At 39.0% G+C, this 27,511-nt stretch overlaps 1 protein-coding gene across 11 annotated transcripts in view; it reads right to left on the bottom strand.

The window, feature by feature from the left end:
- The window catches only part of LOC114296333 (protein kinase and PP2C-like domain-containing protein), a 48,978-nt gene extending 24,005 nt beyond the window's left edge, over positions 1–24,973 (bottom strand). For 2 of the 11 annotated variants that reach the window (XM_082920818.1, XM_082920821.1), the window contains exons 1-5: positions 24,400–24,971; positions 19,297–19,400; positions 14,280–14,383; positions 13,017–13,049; positions 12,124–12,211 (exon numbers count right to left, since the gene is read on the bottom strand). Coding sequence is in view for 5 of the 11 variants with exons in the window: in XM_082920813.1 (XP_082776939.1) it covers positions 12,124–12,211; positions 13,017–13,049; positions 14,093–14,122 (151 nt within the window). In the remaining 6 variants the exon portion in view is untranslated. Of the gene's footprint in view, positions 1–12,123; positions 12,212–13,016; positions 13,050–14,092; positions 14,228–14,279; positions 14,384–19,296; positions 19,401–24,399 lie in introns of those variants that run through there. The other 9 variants (XM_082920817.1, XM_082920820.1, XM_082920813.1 and 6 more) reach the window with 6 other exon arrangements.
- Between the last annotated feature and the right edge of the window lie 2,538 nt (positions 24,974–27,511).

Here is a 27,511-nt window from a genome sequence, read left to right as displayed (position 1 = left end):
AAACAGTCTTGACAAGGCCCGTGGGACACCACCAACACCTCGAGAGAAACCGATGTAAGTTATGGAAACGAGCGCGGGACTTCCGGTTTGAAAACTAGGTCAGAAAATGAACTTTTTTCACACTGAAGGTTGAAAACAGGCCTCGGCGGGCCGGAATCGTGTAACAATCACGAGAAGGCCCGGGGAACACCCCGAACATCTCAGGAGGGACCAATTTGAGCCGTGAAAACATAACGAACAGGCACGGGGACTCCCGATTTGAAAACTAGGTCGGAAAACACACTTTTCGAACACTTAAGCTTGGAAGTAGGACGCAGGGGGGGCCAAAACCGTGTCACAGTCGCGAGGAGGACCCAGAAATGCCCCAAACACCTCGGGAGGGTCCAAGAGGTAAGTTGCGGAGACTTACCGAACTAGCACGGGACACTCGGCTTGAGAACTAAATCAAAAAATGCACTTTTTTCACACTTAAGCTCGAAAATAAGCCGTCGGGGGCCAAAATCGTGTAACACTCACGAGAAGGCCCAGGGAACACGTCAAACACCCCAGGAGGGACCGATGCAAGTTGTGAAAACTTACGGAACTAGCACGGGACTCCCGGTTTGGAAACTAAGTCCGAAACGGCACTTTTCTTGCATCTAAGCTTGAAAATAGTCCATCGGGTGACAGCCAAGAGAAGGTCCGGGGAACACCTCAAAACACCTAGGGCCGGACCAACGTGAGCTGTGAAAACTTACGGAACTCGCATGGGACTCACGGTTTGGAAACTAAGTCAAAAAATGCACTTCCTAAACACTTAAGTTTGAAAATAGGCAATCGGGGCCCAAAAAAATCCTACAACAGTCCCGAGAAGGCCCGTAGAGATCACCTCCAACACATCGAGAGAAAACAACGTAGGTTGTGGAAACTAGCGCGGGACTTCTGGTTTGAAAACTAGGTCGGAAAATGTACTTTTTTCACATTGAAGCTTGAAAACAGGCCTCGGCGGGCCGGAATCGTGTAACAATCACGAGAAGGCCCGGGGAACACCCCGAACATCTCAGGAGGGACCAACTTGAGCCGTGAAAACATAACGAACAGGCACGGGGACTCCCGATTTGAAAACTAGGTCGGAAAACACACTTTTCTAACACTTAAGCTTGGAAGTAGGCCATCGGGGGCCTAAAATCATGTAACAGTCGCAACAAGGGCCGGGAGCACCTCAAACACCTCGGGAGTGACAGACGCGAGTTGTGAAAGCTTACGGAACTAGCACGGGGACTCCCGGTTTGAAAACTAAGTTGGAAAGGGACTGTTTTTCCACGCTTAGGCTTGGAAATAGGACACCGGGGGGGAGGCCAAAAACGTGTCACAGTCGCGAGAAGGACCGAGAAATGCCCAAAACACCTCGGGAGGGTCCAAGAGGTAAGCTGCGGAGACTTACGGAACTAGCACGGGACTCTCGGCTTGAGAACTAAATAAAAAAATGCACTTTTTTCACACTTAAGCTCGAAAATAAGCCGTCGGGGGCCAAAATCGTGTAACAGTCACGAGAAGGCCCGGGGAACACGTCACACACCCCGGGAGGGACCGATGTAAGTTGTGAAAACTTACGGAACTAGCACGGGACTCCCGGTTTGGAAACTAACTCCGAAACGGCACTTTTCTCGCACCTAAGCTTGAAAATAGTGCATCGGGTGGGCCAAAATCGGGTGACAGCCAAGAGAAGGTCCGGGGAACACCTCAAAACACCTAGGGAGGGACAAACGTAGGCTGCGGAAACTAACGAAACTCGCATGGGACTCCCGGTTTGGAAACTTGGTCAAAAAATGCACTTCCTAAACACTTAAGTTTGAAAATAGGCAATCGGGCGCCAAAAAAATCCTGTACCAGTCCCGAGAAGGCCCGTGGAACACCTCCAACACACCTCGAGAGAAACCAAAGTAAGTTGTGGAAACTAGCGCGGGGCTTCCGGTTTGAAAACTAGGTCGGAAAAGGTACTCTTTTCACACCGAAGCTTGAAAACAGTCCTCGGCGGGCTGGAATCGTGTAACAATCACGAGAAGGCCCGGGGAACACCCCGAACATCGGAGGAGGGACCAATTTGAGCCGTGAAAACATAACGAACAGGCACGGGGACTCCCGATTTGAAAACTAGGTCGGAAAACACACGTTTCCAACAATTAAGCTTGGAAGTAGGCCATCGGGGGCCAAAATCATGTAACAGTCGCAACAAGGGCCGGGAACACCTCAAACACCTCGAGAGTGACAGACGCGACTTGTGAAAGCTGACGGAACTAGCACGGGGACTCTCGGTTTGAAAAATAAGTTGGAAAGGGACTTTTTCCACGCTTAGGCTTGGAAATGGACCCCGGGGAGGAGGCCAAAAACGTGTCACAGTTGCAAGAAGGACCGAGAAATGCCAAAAACACCTCGGGAGGGTCCAAGAGGTAAGCTGCGGAGACTTACGGAACTAGCACGGGACTCTCGGCTTGAGAACTAAATCAAAAAATGCACTTTTTTCACACTTAAGCTCGAAAATAAGCCGTCGGGGGCCAAAATCGTGTAACAGTCACGAGAAGGCCCGGGGAACACGTCAAACACCCCGGGAGGGACCGATGTAAGTTGTGAAAACTTACGGAACTAGCACGGGACTCCCGGTTTGGAAACTAAGTCCTAAACGGCACATTTCTCGCACCTAAGCTTGAAAATAGTGCATCGGGGGCGCCAAAATCGGGTGACAGCCAAGAGAAGGTCCGGGGAACACCTCAAAACACCTAGGGAGGGACAAACGTGAGTTGTGGAAACTAACGAAACTCGCACGGGACACCCGGTTTGGAAGCTAAGTGAAAAAATGCACTTCCTAAACACTTAAGTTTGAAAATAGGCCATCGGGGGCCAAAAAAATCCTGTAACCGTCCTGAGAAGGCCCGTGGAATACCTCCAACACCTCGAGAGAAACCAATGTAAGTTATGGAAACTAGCGCGGGACTTCCGGTTTGAAAACTAGGTCAGAAAATGTACTTTTTTCACACTGAGGCTTGAAAACAGGCCTCGGCGGGCCGGAATCGCGTAACAATCACGAGAAGGCCCGGGGAACACCCTGAACATCTCAGGAGGGACCAAGTGAAGCCGTGAAAACATGACGAACAGGCACAGGGACTCCCGATTTGAAAACTACGTCGGAAAACACACTTTTCTAACAATTAAGCTTGGAAGTAGGCCATCGGGGGGCCAAAATCATGTAACAGTCGCAACAAGGGCCGGGAACACCTCAAACACCTCGGGAGTGACAGACGCAAGTTGTGAAAGCTTACGGAACTAACACGGGGGCTCCCGGTTTGAAAACTAAGTTGGAAAGAGACACTTTTTCCACGCTTAGGCTTGGAAATAGGACGCCGGGGAGGAGGCCAAAAACGTGTCACAGTCGCAAGAAGGACCGAGAAATGCCAAAAACACCTCGGGAGGGTGAGCTAAGTTGCGGAGGCTTACGTAACTAGCACGGGACTCTCGGCTTGAGAACTAAATCAAAAAATGCACTTTTTTCACACTTAAGCTCGAAAATAAGCCGTCGGGGGCCAAAATCGTGTAACAGTCACGAGAAGGCCCAGGGAACACGTCAAACACCCCGGGAGGGACCGATGTAAGTTGTGAAAACTTACGGAACTAGCACGGGACTCCCGGTTTAGAAACTAAGTCCTAAACGGCACTTTTCTCGCACCTAAGCTTGAAAATAGTGCATCGGGGGGGCCAAAATCGGGTGACAGCCAAGAGAAGGTCCGGGGAACACCTCAAAACACCTAGGGAGGGACAAACGTGAGTTGTGGAAACTAACGAAACTCGCACGGGACACCCGGTTTGGAAACTAAGTCAAAAAATGCACTTCCTAAACACTTAAGTTTGAAAATAGGCCATCGGGGCCCAAAAAAATTCCTGAAACAGTCTTGACAAGGCCCGTGGGACACCACCAACACCTCGAGAGAAACCGATGTAAGTTATGGAAACGAGCGCGGGACTTCCGGTTTGAAAACTATGTCAGAAAATGAACTTTTTTCACACTGAAGGTTGAAAACAGGCCTCGGCGGGCCGGAATCGTGTAACAATCACGAGAAGGCCCGGGGAACACCCCGAACATCTCAGGAGGGACCAATTTAAGCCGTGAAAACATAACGAACAGGCACGGGGACTCCCGATTTGAAAACTAGGTCGGAAAACACACTTTTCGAACACTTAAGCTTGGAAGTAGGACGCAGGGGGGGCCAAAACCGTGTCACAGTCGCGAGGAGGACCCAGAAATGCCCCAAACACCTCAGGAGGGTCCAAGAGGTAAGTTGCGGAGACTTACCGAACTAGCACGGGACACTCGGCTTGAGAACTAAATCAAAAAATGCACTTTTTTCACACTTAAGCTCGAAAATAAGCCGTCGGGGGCCAAAATCGTGTAACACTCACGAGAAGGCCCAGGGAACACGTCAAACACCCCGGGAGGGACCGATGCAAGTTGTGAAAACTTACGGAACTAGCACGGGACTCCCGGTTTGGAAACTAAGTCCGAAACGGCACTTTTCTCGCATCTAAGCTTGAAAATAGTCCATCGGGTGACAGCCAAGAGAAGGTCCGGGGAACACCTCAAAACACCTAGGGCCGGACCAACGTGAGCTGTGAAAACTTACGGAACTCGCATGGGACTCACGGTTTGGAAACTAAGTCAAAAAATGCACTTCTTAAACACTTAAGTTTGAAAATAGGCAATCGGGGCCCAAAAAAATCCTACAACAGTCCCGAGAAGGCCCGTAGAGATCACCTCCAACACATCGAGAGAAAACAACGTAGGTTGTGGAAACTAGCGCGGGACTTCTGGTTTGAAAACTAGGTCGGAAAATGTACTTTTTTCACACTGAAGCTTGAAAACAGGCCTCGGCGGGCCGGAATCGTGTAACAATCACGAGAAGCCCCGGGGAACACCCCGAACATCTCAGGAGGGACCAACTTGAGCCGTGAAAACATAACGAACAGGCACGGGGACTCCCGATTTGAAAACTAGGTCGGAAAACACACTTTTCTAACACTTAAGCTTGGAAGTAGGCCATCGGGGGCCTAAAATCATGTAACAGTCGCAACAAGGGCCGGGAGCACCTCAAACACCTCGGGAGTGACAGACGCGAGTTGTGAAAGCTTACGGAACTAGCACGGGGACTCCCGGTTTGAAAACTAAGTTGGAAAGGGACTGTTTTTCCACGCTTAGGCTTGGAAATAGGACACCGGGGGGAGGCCAAAAACGTGTCACAGTCGCGAGAAGGACCGAGAAATGCCCAAAACACCTCGGGAGGGTCCAAGAGGTAAGCTGCGGAGACTTACGGAACTAGCACGGGACTCTCGGCTTGAGAACTAAATAAAAAAATGCACTTTTTTCACACTTAAGCTCGAAAATAAGCCGTCGGGGGCCAAAATCGTGTAACAGTCACGAGAAGGCCCGGGGAACACGTCACACACCCCGGGAGGGACCGATGTAAGTTGTGAAAACTTACGGAACTAGCACGGGACTCCCGGTTTGGAAACTAACTCCGAAACGGCACTTTTCTCGCACCTAAGCTTGAAAATAGTGCATCGGGTGGGCCAAAATCGGGTGACAGCCAAGAGAAGGTCCGGGGAACACCTCAAAACACCTAGGGAGGGACAAACGTGGGCTGTGGAAACTAACGAAACTCGCATGGGACTCCCGGTTTGGAAACTTAGTCAAAAAATGCACTTCCTAAACACTTAAGTTTGAAAATAGGCAATCGGGCGCCAAAAAAATCCTGTACCAGTCCCGAGAAGGCCCGTGGAACACCTCCAACACACCTCGAGAGAAACCAAAGTAAGTTGTGGAAACTAGCGCGGGGCTTCCGGTTTGAAAACTAGGTCGGAAAAGGTACTCTTTTCACACCGAAGCTTGAAAACAGGCCTCGGCGGGCTGGAATCGTGTAACAATCACGAGAAGGCCCGGGGAACACCCCGAACATCTGAGGAGGGACCAATTTGAGCCGTGAAAACATAACGAACAGGCACGGGGACTCCCGATTTGAAAACTAGGTCGGAAAACACACGTTTCCAACAATTAAGCTTGGAAGTAGGCCATCGGGGGCCAAAATCATGTAACAGTCGCAACAAGGGCCGGGAACACCTCAAACACCTCGAGAGTGACAGACGCGACTTGTGAAAGCTGACGGAACTAGCACGGGGACTCTCGGTTTGAAAACTAAGTTGGAAAGAGACATTTTTTCCACGCTTAGGCTTGGAAATAGGACCCCGGGGAGGAGGCCAAAAACGTGTCACAGTCGCAAGAAGGACCGAGAAATGCCAAAAACACCTCGGGAGGGTCCAAGTGCTAAGTTGCGGAGGCTTACGTAACTAGCACGGGACTCTTGGCTTGAGAACTAAATCAAAAAATGCACTTTTTTCACACTTAAGCTCGAAAATAAGCCGTCTGGGGCCAAAATCGTGTAACAGTCACGAGAAGGCCCAGGGAACACGTCAAACACCCCGGGAGGGACCGATGTAAGTTGTGAAAACTTACGGAACTAGCACGGGACTCCCGGTTTGGAAACTAAGTCCTAAACGGCACATTTCTCGCACCTAAGCTTGAAAATAGTGCATCGGGTGGGCCAAAATCGGGTGACAGCCAAGAGAAGGTCCGGGGAACACCTCAAAACACCTAGGGAGGGACAAACGTGAGTTGTGGAAACTAACGAAACTCGCACGGGACACCCGGTTTGGAAACTAAGTCAAAAAATGCACTTCCTAAACACTTAAGTTTGAAAATAGGCCATCGGGGGCCAAAAAAATCCTGTAACAGTCCTGAGAAGGCCCGTGGAATACCTCCAACACCTCGAGAGAAACCAATGTAAGTTATGGAAACTAGCGCGGGACTTCCGGTTTGAAAACTAGGTCAGAAAATGTACTTTTTTCACACTGAGGCTTGAAAACAGGCCTCGGCGGGCCGGAATCGCGTAACAATCACGAGAAGGCCCGGGGAACACCCTGAACATCTCAGGAGGGACCAATTTAAGCCGTGAAAACATGACGAACAGGCAAGGGGACTCCCGATTTGAAAACTACGTCGGAAAACACACTTTTCTAACAATTAAGCTTGGAAATAGGACATCGGGGGGCCAAAATCATGTAACAGTCGCAACAAGGGCCGGGAACACCTCAAGCACCTCGGGAGTGACAGACGCAAGTTGTGAAAGCTTACGGAACTAACACGGGGTCTCCAGGTTTGAAAACTAAGTTGGAAAGAGACACTTTTTCCACGCTTAGGCTTGGAAATAGGACGCCGGGGAGGAGGCCAAAAACGTGTCACAGTCGCAAGAAGGACCGAGAAATGCCAAAAACACCTCGGGAGCGTCCAAGAGCTAAGTTGCGGAGGCTTACGGAACTAGCACGGGACTCACGGCTTGAGAACTAAATCAAAAAATGCACTTTTTTCACACTTAAGCTCGAAAATAAGCCGTCGGGGGCCAAAATCGTGTAACAGTCACGAGAAGGCCCAGGGAACACGTCAAACACCCCGGGAGGGACCGATGTAAGTTGTGAAAACTTACGGAACTAGCACGGGACTCCCGGTTTGGAAACTAAGTCCTAAACGGCACATTTCTCGCACCTAAGCTTGAAAATAGTGCATCGGGGGGGCCAAAATCGGGTGACAGCCAAGAGAAGGTCCGGGGAACACCTCAAAACACCTAGGGAGGGACAAACGTGAGTTGTGGAAACTAACGAAACTCGCACGGGACACCCGGTTTGCAAACTAAGTCAAAAAATGCACTTCCTAAACACTTAAGTTTGAAAATAGGCCATCGGGGCCCAAAAAAATCCTGTAACAGTCTTGAGAAGGCCCGTGGGACACCACCAACACCTCGAGAGAAACCAATGTAAGTTATGGAAACGAGCGCGGGATTTCCAGTTTGAAAACTAAGTCCGAAATGGCACTTTTCTCGCACCTAAGCTTGAAAATAGTGCATCGGGGGGGCCAAAATCGTGTGACAGCCAAGAGAAGGTCCGGGGAACACCTCAAAACACCTAGGGAAGGACCAACGTGAGCTGTGGAAACTTACAGAACTCGCATGGGACTCCCGGTTTGGAAACTAAGTCAAAAAATGCACTTCCTAAACACTTAAGTTTTAAAATAGGCCATCGATGGCCAAAAAAATCCTGTAACAGTCCCGACAAGACCCGTGGAGCACCTCCAACACCTCGGGAGAAACCAATGTAAGTTGTGAAAACTTACGCGGAACTAGCGGTTTGAAAACTAGGTTGGAAAAGGTACTTTTTTCACACTGAAACTTGAAAACAGGCCTCGGCAGGCCGAAATCGTGTAACAATCACGAGAAGGCCCGGGGAACACCCCGAACATCTTAGTAGGGACCAATTTGAGCCGTGAAAACTTAACGAACAGGCACGAGGACTCCCCATTTGAAAACTAGGTCAGAAAACACACTTTTCTAACACTTAAGCTTAGAAGTAGGCCATCGGGGGGCCAAAATCATATAACAGTCGCAACAAGGGCCGGGAAAACCTCAAACACCTCGGGAGTGACAGACGCGAGTGTTGAAAGCTTACGGAACTAGCACGGGGACTCCCGGTTTGAAAACTAAGTTGGAAAGAGACACTTTTTCCACACTTAGGCTTGGAAATAGGACACCGAGAGGGGGCCAAAACCGTGTCACAGTCACGAGAAGGACCGAGAAATGCCCCAAACACCTCGGGAGGGTCCAAGAGGTAAGTTACGGAGACTTACGGAACTAGCACGGGACTCTCGGCCTGTGAATTAAATCAAAAAATGCACTTTTTTCACACTTAAGCTCGAAAATAAACCGTCGGGGGCCAAAATCGTGTAACAGTCATGAGAAGGCCCGGGGAACACGTCAAACACCCCGGGGGGGACTGATGTAAGTTGTGAAAACTTACGGAACTAGCACGGGACTCCCGGTTTGGAAACTAAGTCTGAAACGGCACTTTTCTCGCACCTAAGCTTGAAAATAGTCCATCGGGGGGGCCAAAATCGGGTGACAGCCAAGAGAAGGTCCAGGGAACACCTCAAAACACCTAGGGAAGGACCAACGTGAGTTGTGAAAACTTACGAAACTCGCATGGGTCTCCCGGTTTGGAAACTAAGTCAAAAAATGCACTTCCTAAACACTCAAATTTGAAAATAGGCCATCGAGGGCCAAAAAAATCCTGTAACAGTCCCGAAAAGGCCCGTGGAACACCTCCAACACCTCGGGAGAAACCAATGTAAGTTTTGGTAACTTACGGATCTAGCGCGGGACTTCCGATGTGAAAACTAGGTCGGAAAAGGTACTTTTTTCACACTGAAGCTTGAAAACAGGTATCGGCGGGCCGGATTCGTGTAACAATCACGAGAAGGCCTGGGGAACACCCCGAACATCTTAGGAGGGACTAATTTGAGTTGTGAAAACTTAACGAATAGGCACGGGGACTCCCGATTTGAAAACTAGGTCGGAAAACACACTTTTCTAACACTTAAGCAAGAGCCCTCTATCAATATACGCAAGTAGAGAGATACATACATACTTATTTAGTATAAAGAAGGAAGAGCCCTCTATCAGTGTAGGTAGCAAAGAATAGAGACATGAATGTGAGTAGTGACCTATCGTTGATTATGTTATTAATGGTGGTTTAATTGGAGATAATAGGATGGTGATATAATGGTAGTTCACCTTGATGATGGACGGATATTTTGGAGGCTGTCGAAAACACACATACAATTTGGTTTGCTTGCTATGCTTTTGATTCACTTTGTCTGGTGGAAGGAGGGAGAGAGAGAGAGAGAGAGAGAGAGAGAACTAATCCATAATGTTCAGATTAATTAAGTGCTTTCTTGTACATCACCAACACACCTTATTGAACCAATTATAACTTTCTAATTTGAACCAAATCTAATTAAGCCAAGCACACGTATCTTGCCTCAACCCTAAATTATTTAACGCTTAACCCCAGTTCCAGGCTGAACAAGCAGGCTCTGTGCCAACTCCAGCTCATTATGGTCCTAAAGCTATAACAAGTGGATGATAAGGAGAAGTGCTTCTGAAGCAGTCATGTAATTGGATAGGAATTTATGGAAAATCTCCATAAGACTGCTGCATGGCATATGCTATACCATACAAAATGTTGGATGACAATAAAAAGCAAATGTAAAAATGAGGATATAGACACAGACACAGATAGGAGGGGGGCACAACAATAAGAAATGACTACATTTCTCTAAAGCTACAAGTAGCACGAAGCATAGACAATATGAGGTGCTACATTAGAGCTACAAGTAACATGAAGCATAGACAATATGAGGTGAAGGAGCACAGGATGGTTTAAGAGTAGCAACGAAGGCATAAAATATTGTCAAGAAGGAATAACAGAAACTAAGTTATAGGTGCCACAAAGACAGAAGAAAAACACACAAAAAAAAAAAATGAGAATTGAGACCATGAGAAAGGACATAGTTATTCTAAAATTGAAAAAATTATATATGTATATATATATATGTATGTATGTGTGTGTACTCTAAGAACAACCATACGCAAGAGGAACCATGTTGCCAACCTCAACCCAAGTAACCATGATTAGTCTGAGTTCAGTACATTGGAGTATAAGAAACATCTGAACTATCAATAATACAAAAATGCGAGAAACACTTAAAAAAAAAAATACCAACAGAGCGCTTGTACATAGGTCCCACCACTTGGTATGGGATTCACCAAATATTTTGTCTAGTTGGTATGCTTGTTAGTTGTCCTAACATTTTTGTCAATAATTAAGTAACAGAGATTATATGCTATAAACCATAGAACTATTCCTTGAAAATAAACCAAATATTACAAATAGCATGTGGAATACTTAATATAAGAACAGCCCTTCAGACCTCCAAATGACACGCTGCTTCCATATTGTCAATTGGAACAATTTAAAATTTTCCAAGTCAAACCACACTAGAACCAAGACAACTCCATTTGTGGCATTTGGTTAAAGTGGATCTACTTCAAATTAAACAAAAAGTTAGCTTTTTTCAGAAAAACATCCAATCATGCCTCTTAGCTTATTGGTTGTTTTGGGCCCACTGATACTTGCATTGAATTTATCAACAACAAAAAAAGAATTTATCAACAAAAAAAATTAAAAATAAAATACTTGCATTGTAGTATATTAACTTTAAAACTTGGCCCCTGGCAAAAGTTATAATTCTATATGTGACCCAATTGTAGCACTTTTTAAACAACCTTTGCCTAACACATTCCCAGCTGATTTTGTCAGCGTACCTAAATAAGCACCTTCAAATAGGTCTAGCAACCCCAAACGGACCCTCAAAGACAGTTCTAGATAAAAAATTTCAAGTTTTGATACTAGTTGCCTGCTTATCTAATACCTGTGAACTCGCATAACCCAACCATCTAAATAAGGGGAACCAACAGGTCAGTTATTCCGCTGAACGTTTCTATATACCAAATCCACATCGTTAATTTTCTTAAAGCATCAGATAGTTCTAGAATATAGCAAAAAGCAGACAATCATACATTGATAAAGAAAAAAAACCATTTTGTAATGTAGTTCTGGTGTTTAAATTTGTAGCACATTTCTGATAATTTCAATTGTAAGGCATCTGTATTACATAAGGCTGCAGTCCTGAATTTTACTTCTGCCTAAGAATTGCAAACTAGTTTCAATTGGTGTAGTAAAGCTTATCTAAAGGGCCATCTAAAGTTGTGAAGCAAAGATTTTGTCACATGACATATATGAAACGACATCAATCATCCTCAATACAAATTATCGTGACAAACATATATATATATATATATATATTCCATGAATTGGGACTGAAGTGGGTGTACTTTAAAGGGGACGATTGGTTTAGTGGTTTTAAATTCAGGCCTAATAACCTTGAAGTAGTGAGTGTGAATACAAGGCAGCTACTTTGTACATAATGATTAAAGGTCAGCTCTGTGCCTAGAACCCCATTAATAGGAACTAAACTATGTGTATTTCTATATATAAATATATATATATATACCTTTATTTTATCAATATAAAGTTCAAAATATTATTGATCACTTCATTATAAAATCAAAATCAAAACTCAAGAGAATTGCTTACCTCTTCTAACACCAAATTGATCCAAGAATGGCCCAGATTGCCTAACTAAAAATGCCAAAAGTTCTGGTACATCGAGCGGTGGAACTTCCTACATCATATATATAAGAAAAGCAGAAGAAAAGAAAACATTCAGCATAGTGTATTATAGATTGTAGGAAACTAGAATCATCAATATATCCAATCTATGACAAATGTCAATCAATCCTAAGGAACAAACATACTACACCACCACATATGAATTGGTCTATAATTAAACCTAGGCCTGAGGTTCAGGCATCTACGTATGTGAGATGTTAGAATGTGATAAATACTGCAACATGAAACACATATCAAGGACACAATGGCATGTCAATATCCATAACAAAATGGTGTTTAACACAACCACCTTGATAAAAGAAGAAGAAGAAGAAGAAGAAAAATGGCATTCATGTCCAATACAAACACCACATTGCAAAAAAATTTGTTTTCCCTGAAGAATGAAACACAATGCTATCAGTATGCACAACTACAGCAACATGAACTCCAACAGGACATGACCCTCCCAATTAATGAGTACAAACCACATATCATCCAACTAACAACTCAAACATAGGATGTAGGAAAAGGATTACAATAAACGTTGGAATCATAAGATTCATATTATTGACGGCTGAGAAAACAACTTCCAGTCAACAGTGCTTATATGACTATTACGTCATTGTTGAAACAACTCTCCATTTTTTAGAAAATAAATAAATATAGATATATATTAAATAAAATTCAATATTTTATCTCCTTTTCTTCCCCTAGTGCCTTCAGAAAGAAAATATAGATTATAGACTCAAAAAAAAAAAGTTCTAAAAAAATTAACACAATAATGAATGATACATGAAGAGGAGTAGTTCAATACTAACCTTTGAATCAGTTGGGTCCTTGCAAATTGCTTTCTGCAAAATAAATAATTGGGTAACAGATTAATAACGAACATATGAATCCAACTTGCAATTCTAACGTGAAATGAAAAATAAGTAGATACGCATCAATTACTAACAAAGATAATGATCAGGAAATTCTATCATCTAGAAACAAGGTTATACATTATTACCAAGCATTCACTTCCTATATTGGAATGAATCAAAACACATGTTATAGTTAGCAGCAACATTCGCACTAATCTTATGTTTACGGCCTTCCTTTTAATGAAAAAATGTTTATGCCTTAGCACATAACTAGTTCCTTGCTTACCTTCAATGGACATGGTATGCCACTTGATGCATAAATATTTGATCCCAAATAATAGCCAGCCTCGAAAGAACATAACAAGAGTACAAGACTGACAATGTATGAAACTTAATAGTCAAAACTACTGCATTTACTGCCATGCCAAAAAAACTCAATTCAAATGATAATGGATCTACAATGTTGACTTTCAGAAAACAACTAGTTGCGTCTCTCAAAAACGGAAGGAGTGATAAGAGTAGTAAAAACATTTTTACGCAGTTTGAACAGGGTGACAAGTAAAAACATTTTTACGTAGTTTAATTTAAACAGGAAGATCCAACCTTGTGAGATCATTCCTTATTGAATAAACCATGTTGGGAACTTTTAGAGATGCATACTTAGGTGATATACGTCCCAATGTCCCGTATTACCTTGCATGGACCAAGGATGGAAGAATAAACAGCAATCTACAACTTTAAGAAGATCATTTTTTATAGAAAATCGTAAAAGGCAATGAGTCTCATGAAGAGCCAACAAAAAATATACATAGTTTTGTAAATAAGAAAAATCCAAAAGAGCTTCAACAGGGTGCAAACCGGAGTACATGCAGAGAAGCAAAAATGACACAAAAAATATCTTTAGAATTAACCAAAAAAGTCCAATGATCGCAGCAAACCCCTATAGGCCACACAAATAAACTGCTTAAAAGAAGGGAAAAAAATGCTTCCATGGTCACAAACACCTCACTCCTTGAAATGAAGTCCTATACCTCTCCTTCCATAGACAACAAAAGAGGCATTAAGGACACACTTTTTAAACTGCATCCTCACTTGCTCACTCTAGACCAGCAACTGGAGTCCAACAACTCTTAACACAAACTTTGGCAGAAAACACGCCATTTGACAGAGGCAAAATGTAGCACGGACACGGACACGACACGGACACTCCATTCTTACATTGTGCTAATCTAACATGTATCGCCCTTAATACCAGCCATGCTTTGCCGTGGAAAAAATCATCGCAGCCACTCTATGGGAACATTTACTCTGGTGAAAGTTTCCTGCAGTTGAAATGCAAAATGTCATGCTTTTCGGTAACTATACAGTGCCATTCCTAGGGAACAAAATCTACGTATATCCCATGATCTACGTATATCCCAAATTTTAGTTGACTTGTATAAATCTTTCTTAGCCAGGCTTAAAATATAACCCTAATAAGCCCTCATCTATAAACAGGGTTTTATTTCACATCTTATGGTCAAACGACTATTGCAGTAACATTTCAAATAAAAAATTAATTTGACAATGCTAAAGATCAAGTGATTCAGATAAAGTGCTAATGCTTCACACTTAAAATGTTGTTTGGCACTTGAATAAGGTCTAGAGGAGATTTAGCCCTCAAAATGGAAAAGAATTTGCTTAGGATTGATAACATAACATGACAGAGATTATGAATTGTTCATTTTATTCAATTAAACCAGTACGAATTTGCTTTATGCCAATCAATTCTGCAATCAATATAATAATCAATTAGACACGCAAAAGGATTCCCTTTTTCTTTTCTTTTTTCCTTCTTCCTGTCGAAAATCAAAACGGACAAAAACCACAGGACCCCGTAGCCAACCAATTCACCATTAGTAAGGGAAAAAAAAAAATAGAAACAACCCAACCCTAACCCAGTTCATGTGCCTTAGGTGTTGAATCCTAAAACTTGTTAGCGTGTTTCTTATACCACTGGAAATCGGTGATGTTTGTTCCTGAATGGTTGGTAGAGTATCAAGCATCCATGATACTCTGTGAATTCACCACAAATTAAACACGATCCACCATTGACTAGGAAATCACCAAAACAAACTTAAAATGTATTAAAGTGATGTAAAACGCATATTAATCAATTGATAGTGCAAGCGAATATGGATGGTTCTCTTATTTGACAAATTTATTTTGGTTACAACTAGTTTAATTCTCCTCCCGTACGAAATTGCTGGTCCATTTTAACTATTCCAAACATCCCAAAAAAATCATCTACGTTTTTTTATTTATTCTTTCTTTCAATTTGTAGGGAAAAAAATACATTATTTATTGACCCTACTAAAAGGCATGAATGCTGAAAATTGACAAACAGTTGGGGATGGAACGAGTATTTATAAATGAGATGACTTGAAGACCAATCCCATCCAAAATCCAAGTTAAAACCACCTTAGACTTTGCAAAATCGTTGGCCACTGCTCGAGCCATGAAAATCCCTAGAGACTGCCTTCCACTTGAGATCTCAGTTTTTTAATAGATTGGGTGTCTGCTTCCATTTGAGATCTCAGTTTTTTAATAGATGAAAACAAAGTTGATTGAAAACTCACAATTTTCATACAATGGAAGATTTTTTCTTTCAAGCTTGTCCCTTAGCTATCCTTCAAGTCAAAAGTTTTCCTATAAAAAATTGGATATATTGTGGCTAAGATTTTTCTTTATACTTTTGTTTGGATTTGACTTGCTTTCATATGTATTTTTTCTTCTAGGATTTTGTTAAGCAATCAAGTCACACAAGGAGGGTTCTTTCCATTCTAGTTGCTCCCAATATGTATTATTATTTCTTCTATGATTTTGCTAAGCAAACACAAAGGAGGAATAAAATGATTGATATTTGCTCCCAATAGGTATTATTTCTTCAATTGTGATTTTGAAGGTTGGAGCTAGTCCTCCTAGGCATTTGTACATCAACTTCTCAGCACACCAAAATCTCATCCAATCAATTTCCATTTGATTCAAATTCTTGTTAGCCCTCCAACACATAGGAGAATATAATGATTGATGTTGGCCCTCCAATACTACTAAATCAATGACAACCTAAGTTTTCTAATCCAAGATTAAATAGTCTGAGAATTCAACCTGACCAGCCTTAAGACAACCAACTTTATTTTGTTCATGTTGTATCTCAAGGAGGAATAATGAAGGAGAATTTTCCTCTTCCTGGTAGATAAAATCCAGAACGAGACACAAGGAGAAATCCCGGGCAAAAATTACATAAGAGGGAAAAAGGCCAAACTATACATCAGCCCATAAGCTAAATTCTTCCGACAAATCAATCAAGAAACAAAAGAAAGAGATTCCTAATAGTATTTATCAATAGAGAGAGAGAGAGAGAGATTCCTAATAGTAATCTACGTTACACGGACTCGGGTGCGGGTATCGGGTGCGGGTGTGTATCTAAGGGTCAGACACTTTAAAATTAAAAATTAAGGATACGTGGATACGGATCCAAATTAGGATACAGGTATGGAGATACGTTAAATAGTTATTTTTAAATATATTTATTATATGAAGATGAGTTTAAAAAGTTTAAGGAATAACAAATTTTATTAAAAAAATAACAAATAAATAATAAATAAAAATTATAAACATTATTTTAGACATAAAATAAATTATATTATATATTATAAAATAAATTATTTTAATTTTAGACACAAAAGTTATGTTATTTACGATATATTATATTATATAATATTTTTTTGAATAAATAAAATTATATAATATGAATAATATTATATTAATATAATTTATATTATACATAATTCAAATTATATTAAAAACAAAAGTCAGAGACCTATAGAAATAAAAATTGTGTTAGCTTCGCAGAGACAACGGAAGAGGAAGACCTAGAAAATTGGTTGGTAGGGCAATGACTTCGCAGAGACGACGGAAGGGGAAGACGATGAAGAGAGTCCGAGATCGAGTTCAAATGGGAAGACGACGAAGCACAGTACATCGACTTCGCAGATCAAGCTTCGCAGATCGATCAACTTCACAGATCGATCGATGCTCTGCAACCGATTGAAGTCGAAGGCCAGGTTCTCTCCTTGCTCTCTTCTCTTTCGATTCTTCTGCCGTATCCGTTTCTAAGGAGCCGTATCCCGCACCCGTACCCGTACCCGTGTCGTGTCGTGTCGTGTCGACACAGGTACCTTCTAAATTCCAAAGAGTCCGTGTAACATAGGTAGAGGGACAGAAACTTGAGACAACAGAAGATGGGCAACCCACAAACACTCATCCACAGGAGCCGAAATACATAAAGAGAGGCTAGGACAACCCTCACAAGGGTCGACTAGGCCAGAGGAGCCTTCGGCTGAAGTCGAAACAGCTCTGTGGGACCTTGGCTGGTTCCCACAAAGACTCAGAGGCAACAAAAGATGGGCAACCCACAAACACTCATCCACAGGAGCCAAAATACATAAAGAGAGGCTAGGACAACCCTCATGAGGGTCGACTAGGCCAGAGGGGCATTCGGCTGAAGTCGAAACAGCTCTATGGGACCTTGGCTAGTTCCGACAGAGACTCAGGGACCAGCGATACAGGATGGGTGGTGATAGGTGATGGCTGGTTGATGGTAGCGGCTATGTGAGTGACGATTTTTAGGGTTTTGGCTCTAATACCATATAATTTAAGAGAATACAAAGCTTGAGTGATGATTATGATATCATCACCTTTTATATTAATCAATCAACTATTACAAAAGGAAGCCCTAAGGCACTGATTAAGGAATCACCTTTTATATTGATTGATTGACTGACTGATTAAAGAATCACAATCAATCAATCACAATCACAATCACAATCTAATCTAAATAAGGAAATAAGGAAATATTCTAACAGCTTCTGCTACTATAACACCCCCATCTCAAATCATAACAATTGTTCACTTTGAGCTAGGCCCTCAAGGGTTTAAAGCATGTTGTTACTTGGAAGGAATATGAACTCATTTATATAGCCCAGGAACTTTTCCCACCTAGACGATGTGGGATTGAATGTGATGTACAATAATGAAAGTGAATTCACTTATATAGCATACTTAACCTAAAATAATAACCATATAAAAATTCTTTGACAAGGAGGAGTAATGCCCTTGGACTTCTGCACGTACTTAAGTCAATAAAGGTGAACACTTTTGCAAGTGTCCCAACAATTGTTGGGCAAGAATGGACATAAGAGCATAGTCAACAAGTATTCATTATTGTCTAAACATCTATTCAACATCAAAATTGCCAAGTGAAAGAAATGTCCTCAATATCATTACCTTCCATTTGGGCAAGTGTACTAATGAAGTTTTACCATTAAATACACTAGCTATGTACTAAACGGAGAGGAGGGAAAGATGAATCGAGCACTCACAATACCCATAATTACTGTAAAATCCAATGACAAATTAGCAGACGTTAATCAAGTTTTTGAATATTCTACTGAAATCAAACCTTCAAGTAGCAAGGCAAGACATTGTTGATTGCCTAAATTTCAGTTTTCCCATCCTTTCTGGATAGTTCCTAGCATCCTAAATTTCTAGATGAAATAAATGAACATTCACCTTAAACATGCTTTCATATTATGCCAGCCAAACCACATGTTATGAGTATGCTTGAAACAATGGCATTTGGATCCTGTATGCACAGCGACATGCAAATTGTCTTATTATTGACTATATTGACACTTACGATATTTAACTCGCAAAGACAACAATTCTATCAGAAATTTTATTAGTCACATTACTCTCTGGATAATTTCTGATCCAACTGAAGATGAAGCATTTTCCATGTGTCTTTTCAATAAAGTAGGTATATAAGAACAACATACAATCATTTATTTATCTGAGCTGCGAACTCCTGTCTCTGTTATTTGTTCATAGCATGTAATGGACCTCTCTAATAATAACTAAAACAAACATGCAATGTATAACAAGTATTGCAGGCATGCACAGAGTGATCTTGTATGCTCTGTGTAAACTGAAGTCTAAATGCTTCATTAGCATGTTTTTGAACAGATACTTCATTAGCCTGTTTACTAATGCCAAAATTAAGGACATTTTGCATCATCGATACTAAATGTACATCCTGGACAAAACAAATATATAAAGGGAAGGACGTGTCAATAATAGCATATGTATCAGTAATATAGTAAGTTAGAGCTTCTCGGAGCAGCAATGAACTCACCTAACATTGTTTGGGGTAAGCTCATTGAGTGCTGATTCAATAATGGTTGGGCTGAATTTAGAGGGCAAGGATGACCCCACTAGCCAATCATTAGGAGGATACAACTGCAAAATAATTTCAAACGAACAGTTGATGTCAGCAAAGCAAGTGACTGCTGAAGAAACAACATACAATCACTCAGACTGAGTTTGAACAGGATGAAGATGGGGAAAGAGAACAAAAATTCAACTATATAATTTCATGTATTTGTTTAGCAGGAGAAGGGTGGAAAATACAACAAAGTTAAATATCTTATACAACCCACACCAGAATGGCAACTTTGCTTCTAGATTCTTACAAAAAAATACAGTCACTTTTTTCTCTCATTAAAGTAGCCAACTATTGTAACTTTCTCACAAAAAATTAAACCAAATGCAAACGAGAAAATAAATTTTCCTTTCACCTTGTCTTTCACTTCACTATCTATCACTTTTGTTTTCCATCATATTTTTTACTCTAATCAAATGGACCCTCAAGATTCTCATTGAAAAATTGAAGCGCAAAGCAAGAAGCCAAAGAAAGAGAAGCAGAGAAAAGCTGAACTTCTTAACTACATCTTGTAAAAAAATAAATAAAAAGTGAAAAAAAAAAAAAAAAAAAAAAAAGAAGAAGAAGAGAGAATCAAAAACTACACTCAAGTCAATCAAAGAAACGTCTCCAGGAAATATCGAATTAGTAGTGGCTTATCTCCAAAAACCGGCTTTGTATGAATTTTACTTGTCAAAACAAGTCTAAGCTGAGATTGAGCCTAGCTCCTATGCTACTGAACCAAGCTCAAGCTCCTTGTACTTGGCTGGCTTCATCTCATTTACAGTCTAGATGAAGTGGGAACCTTCACCTTCATCTAGCACATGTTAGCATAATAAACTGACTCAGCTTGCTTAATATTCAATGATCCAAACTCATCAAGGCAAGTGGTGGGTTGCTCTTAAATTATCCTCCAACAATGCTTCACTGCAAAAAAGTAGCATCAATCTTTGCCTACTTAAATGGTACAAAGAAAATTCCACATAAAGACTTAAATATATAAATAAAACCATCAGAGCAATCATGGCTTACTAAGCCAAACCAAGCCTTAGCAAGCTCATCAAATAAATTGAATTCTACACCATTTATAAGTGAGCTTGACTTGTGAACTAAAGCTTGTACCCTATACAGCTTTCTGTAAAGAATGCACCTCAGACAATAAAAAACAACAAACATCAGGATAAGAAGAAATTATACCATTCAAAACCAATCAACCACCTCTGAATTCAAATGACAGGACTTTTTTTTTTTTTTTATCAGCAAAAACAGAATTTATTGAATAGATCAAAAAAGAGGCAAGGATGAGGCATCCTCTACAAGTAAGAAAACACAGAAAGAAAATGCATCTCCAACAAAACAAAAAATAAAATCCAGAAACAACTCCTAATCCAATAACCACTTGCATATTCATGCCACCGTCATCCATCTAAGAATAATCATGGGGAGAATTTGGCTAACCATGGGCCATGCAACTTTTCAACCCCCAGTTAGCAGATAAGTGGGATCTCAAGGATGAAAAGTTCAAAGGATAAATTATTTATCAAAAAAAAAATTCAAAGGACAAATCAAAAGATGGGCAGCTTATTCATTATTTCATCCTCTTGGAAAGAAGATTAAAAAAAGAAGAAGACTATCAAGACATAGCACAAGGATGGTAACCGAGACTGGTACAACATCCAAAAAAATGAACATTCTGTCGACAAAAGAATTTGAAGAGGGTTGCACATGCTACTTTTATAAGTATGGTGGGAACCGTATGTTAAAAATGAAATTGCAGTTGTCATTTCCTTTTTCCATTATTATAAAATCCTGTTTTCTCATAAAGTTTGTACAAGAGACTATCAGGTTTGAAAGAATTTTGGTCATCATTGAAAAGAATATACAAAATAAAAATAAAGAAGATAATCCAAATTCTTAATTAAAAATCGACACAAAAATAAGAAGAAAAACATCTCCACAAAGGTGAATAGCCTAAAATTGCAATGCTTTCTAATGCAATATCATGCACAAGGATCAAAATTTTGTTGCAGCATGACATTTAAAAAGATTCCGAAAAAGGAATATCTAGTAAACATGCCGCAAATGCAATGGAAATAGCAAAAAAAACTTTGAAAGACAGGTGAACACTTGAAGCACAGAAGAAGATTTATTAATGCATATTAAAATAATTTCCAACAGCGCTATTACGGCAAAAGCACACTTAGAACAGTTTCAAAGCTGATATTCTTTTGTACTATAAAATAATCATAGACAAAATATAACATCGTCATATGAACTCAACATTTTAACACAAGTAAAACAATTCAAAATAAAGGTCATAGCAATTAGAAACTAATATTCCAAAAGATCTTCCAGTTATTCTGATATTGGTTCACCTCTTCTCCTTATCTACTTATTCTCAAAGAAATTCGAGAATTTTTTATGCATATGCTTTTGGGTTCTAAAAAGTCAACAATAAGGCTAAAAGAATAATAACCTTTTGTTCTTTTTAGACTATATTGCTGTCGGCAATAAATTCAAAATAACAATAATAATAACCATCCCAAACATTTTACGAGCAGTTTTCAGTTTTTTATGAAAAGTTTACTTTTATGAATATCAGCATTTTGGTTTTGCAACCAAGCTTTATTGTACTAGAAAGCAAAGACATTCAGCTAATTCCATGCAAAGAGAATTTTCATTTCTGTGCAGATAAAATAGATTCAAAGAAACTTTGATGTCAAATGCGTTGTCTAATTCCCCTGCTAAAATGAATATAGAGACCATCACTCTGGTCCACTACTGCCATATATGACCAAGCTTTGAAACCATACTGTTTAAAGTCTCATTTTCAAAAGAGATACCTACAAAATTAGGGCCACCATTATACAGAAGCTCCAACAACACAAGGAACTAGACTATCTAAACCAGTAAAGATCATGTTATTGCCCATAAGCTACGCATGCCGACATAGGAAATTTTCAAAATATCAAGACATAACACATTAGTAATCCAAAAAAGGGCTCAATATCAAATGTTTCGACTCCAAAATAAAAACTACACCTCCATTAAAGATTCTCCTGTTGTGCTCCTAGATGCATCACCAAAAACAAATCACTGAAGACTCTGGCCCATTTCTTTCTTCTTCCCTTTTTTTTTTGACAAGTAAATATATTAGAAAGGTGCCAAAAAAAGGAGCACAGTCACCACTTTACACCGGCTATGTTTGATTTCGGTTTGGATTAGGCAGATAAGATACCCCCGAATGTGTAAGCCAGGCAAAGGCATTTTAGTCATTCACATGCAAAAGAGTTATCCCCGGTTTAACTGTCCCACCCCTAGGACAAAATAATCCCTCATATGTAGGTAAAGGGGTCACGTGGGATTAGCTATTATGAGCAACTTTTGCAGTACCAAATGTGGGATTATTTACGAAACAACACAAGGATGAGGGAGGAGTCACAAGTCACTACATCTTAGTTGCCAACTTCATATGCAAATGGAAATACAGCATGAGTTACATCAGACAGATCAGTAACAAAGGCACATATGCTTCCACAGTCCACCATTAACAGTTGGCCTCTGAAAACTCCCACTAATGAAAGCCAACATAACTTGATCATTCATTTAAGAATGGAAGTCAATGGCTTTCATGGATGAAATAAATAGACTTGGTTATCAAAAAGAGGACAAAGCATGTTGTTCTTCTCATGCAATATATATATATATATATATATCGAGCTTTTTTTCTCTTGCTAAAAAAATAAAAGAACAGAATTCGATGTACATCATGTACTAAACAAGCTCTTAAATACTTAACACTGATAATTAAACAGCCAAGACATAGATAAAAGATACTTGCAAACTGCCTTCAGACACAAAGAAAGAAAGAAAGAAAGAAAGAAAGAAAAATTCAAAATGGTGCGAATCAAAGAGGGGCTCACTAACAATGGCATTTTAAAGAGCAGTTCTATTTTCACAAAAATCAATCACAAAAGCCGGCACAACTCTAACATGGTACAAGACCCTATTTGTGGAATTTAATAGGTTCATTTTAGCGAGTCAAAAACTATCCTTCGAATGTTCACAATAATACTAGAAGACAACATTTTTCATTCATGTCATTTTAACTAATACTATGAAACAACAACACTTTAAACATCAAGATGGTCAACAGAGAAAATTATCAAAGTGAACACAAATTAGACAAAAATAAAAACAAAGATCAAAAGCTTTCCTGATCTGCTGGATGAAATTACCCACATCATAACCCATACAAGTAACAGGGCATAGTATCCATTCTCGTATGTAGAAAATCAAAGCACAATCTAAAAAATAAGAAAATCATAACTAGAAAGGCCTCGAAATAAATAATTTCCACCGCATAAAAAAGCAATAATAACACAATGATATGGCTATGCTGCCTGGTATTGTAAGCACAGCACAATTAAAGATCTCCCCAGCTTCAACAGCCAAGTATGAGCCAAAACGTTCAAAGAATCATAGCATATCATTCTTTTGAGATGAAAAACATAAATGTTCCAAGATTCCCAAAAAAAAAAAAAATTAAAGTACCAGAGAAACACGAAACAAATGCCACTAAAACAGATCAGAATATGAAAGTAATGTGGGTTAAACAATGTATAAACCAAACTAAAAAGAGAACTGCAATGCAATACCACTTTCAAATTAAACAAAGATCATTTCAAAAGATAGAGACATCTAATATGGTGAATCATTCAAAACTAGAGTCATCATGTACATCATGTACTAAACAAGCTCTTAAATAATTAAACAGCCAAGACATAGATAAAAGATATTTGCAAACTGCCTTCAGACACAAAGAAAAAAAGAAAAATAAATAAATAAATCAATGAAAAGGAAACCACAGTGCAATCAATTTCAGAGTTGGGAATTTACGAGATAACCAGAATGTTCTACGAGAATTTCACACAAATTCTACAGATACAAGTTGAGAATTCAAACAACTAAATTTGGCACAATTAATATGTATATATGTAAATATATAGCACATATTATGTATGTAAAATTACTAACCTTGCCAATTGTGGCGAAAATGGACATGTTCCGTGACCTCCCAATCCCCAGCCGCCGAATCAGACATCCGGGTGGATGCCGCCACAGCAGGAAGAAGCGATTTCCTCCCAGTTGTTTTTTTAAATTTTTTTTCCCCTAAACGTCTCTCTCTCCCCTCCCCCATTCCCCCCTCTCTCTCTCTCCCCCTCTCTGTTTCTCTCTCTAGGGTTTCCCTGCCCTCCCATGGCTTCTCACCTCTCTTCTCTGTGCAGGTTTCTCTTCAAATCTCTCTTTCTTCGAAGCCGTTTTGGGAATCTTCAACGTTTATGGAGTGAGAGACATGGTGAATTCACATAATTTGACGGGGGACGATGATGGATCTATCGTTGGGGAGAAGAGAACGGAGAGGACGTTGAATTGGGGGTTCCGTTGCCGAAGAAGGCGAGGAATGGAGGCGGATTGGTTGGGAATGTGAAGAAAGTGGAGGAGGAGGAGGGGTTCTCACTGTCGATTCGAGAGAGAGAGAGAGAGAGAGAGAGAGAAACCCTAACCAAAACTTTTCAGAGAGTTGGGTTCGGGATGTGAGCTTAATCGCAAATGAGGAGAGAGGAGCATAAAAAGATATAGCCGTTGTTGGGTACCAAAAACACACCTCAAAATTCTAATAAAAATTCCGATAACCAAATTCTTTTGAAATTGTAATTCGAATAAAAAAATTCAAAATTCTTTTCCAATTGTGTAATCAAACACACAATTTAAAATTTAATTTAAAATTCTTTTCAAAATTCGTAACTAAATTCTTTTTAAAATTTTATTTAAAGAAAAATTTAAAAAAATATTTTTTTATTTTATGTTTTAAAATAATGATTTTATTTTTTAAAATATTTAATTTTTTTTTAATTTCAAAAAAATTTGGATGGCCATATATATATCTAAACCATAACAAATTATTTGGCCAATACTTAAAGAAATAAGGGCAAATTACAAACACCCCCTCGAGGTTTGGTGAAAATACAGATTCCCCCTGAGGTTTGAGAAATTACATACCGCCCCCTGAGATTTATATTTCCATAACAAATTACCTCCTGAGGTTTTTATTTTCATACAAATTTCCTCTTAATTTGTTATGCAAATTTGACCTTCAAGGGGCAATTTATAATTTCTCAAACCTTAGGGGAATCTATATTTTCACCGAATCTCGAGGGGTGTTTGTAATTTGCCCAAAAAATAACAAAAAATATTTTTCAATAAAATATAAAAATAAAAAAAAAATATTTTGATTAAAAAGTTTTTGAATTGAGTTTTGAGTTATATGTCTGGTTATGAGTTTTAAAAATAGTTTTTGAATTGAGTTTAGAGTTATGTGTTTGCTTATGATTTGAGTGTGGAGTTGTGTTTTGAATTTAAAAATTTTACAAAAATGAAATAAAATTTTTAAAATGAAAAATAAATTTTTCTTAAAACGTTTTTAAATATTTAAAAGAAATAAATTCAAAAAATTTCAAAATACAACTCAAAATTCAAAAATTTAAAACTCAAAATACAACTTAAAACTCTTTTCAAAACTCAAAATTCTTTTCAAAATTCAAAATTCAAAAAATCAAAAATATTTTCAAAACTCATAACTAAATAAATTTTTATTTTTTTTAAACTGAACTCACAACTCCACACTTAAAATCACAATTTCACACTTAAATCATAATTATAAAATTAAACTAAATGGATTTTACCCTTAACTCTTACACTCACTAATATGCCTTGCACGTACTCTCTCTCTCTCTCTCTCTCTCTCTCATACAGAGATGAAATTAGGATTTTATTACTACAGGGGTTAAAAGATAAATAATATTTTTTTACCGTATAGACAAATACACATATATGTACAATATTATGTATAAATTATACATATACACATAAAAAAATTTAAATATCATATAAACAATCTCTAATAGAATGAATAAATTTTTTTCTAGAAAAATAATAGAGAATAAAAGATGAGAAAAGAATGAAGTATATATCTTTTATACTAAGATGCTATTTTATTTATAAAATAATACATATATATATATATATATATTTAGAAGTACTATGGAAAATAAAATTTTCACAGAGACAGAAGGTCATGACCCCTCATAATCTTCTCCTAGTTCTATCCCAGCACACGTACACTCACCTCATTCTTTGAATAAAAATAAAAATAAAAATAAAAATAAAAATTATCTTTATATTTTTAAATTTATTTTATTTTATTAAAATATATTTAATATTTAATATACAAATTCTATTTTTATAAAATTGATATTGTTCTAAAAATATATTTAAAATTTTAAAATGCAACTAATATTTCACATATTTAATAAAAATTTAAATTAATAATCTAAAATATATAAAAATTTATAGAATTAAAATAATTTGTATGACTTAAGTTAATATAAATAATAAATTACTTTTCTAATTAATATATATATATATATATATATTGGTAGGAGAAAACGTTTAGAATAATACAATTGTAAATAAAAATATATTAATTCAAACCACGCAAATAATAACTCAAACCGAAATAAAAATATAAAAAAAAAAATAGTGGCCATGTTTGATCTCACACACAAAGTAAGATTTGTCCCCACACAAACTAAACTTACACTTCACATAGACTAGACTTGTATCCCTATACATATTAGACTTGCACCCCACACCCTACATACATTAATCTCGTGTCTTACATAGATTAGACTTGCATCCCTACACAGATTCAACTTGCACCCCTCACAAATTAAACTTGCACTTCACACTAACTAAACTTTCACCTTCACAACTAACTAAACATAGTAAGAAAAATACACAAGCGGGATGCTAAAGCACAAAAACTTGCATATTTACCGACATCCTGCAAATAATTATAAAATAAAATTAATAAAACATGCATGAACCTATATACAAGATCTTATATACAAGATCCTAATGCAATTCATTCATGAAATTCAACTAAAAATCCGACTTCTAAAATATATGACATATGAATCATCTCAAGACATGAGATAGCGCACAAAATCACATAATAAGATTAAACTCATATATGCAAATTTAGCCAGATCTTAAGGTATAAAACATGGATGCAAAGCATGGATAT

This window comes from Camellia sinensis, chromosome 3 (assembly GCF_055761805.1).
Source record: "Camellia sinensis isolate YWXY chromosome 3, ASM5576180v1, whole genome shotgun sequence".
Taxonomy (NCBI): Eukaryota; Viridiplantae; Streptophyta; class Magnoliopsida; order Ericales; family Theaceae; genus Camellia; species Camellia sinensis.
Note: the sequence above shows the minus strand (reverse complement) of the source record. Positions and strands in the feature narration are given on the sequence as shown.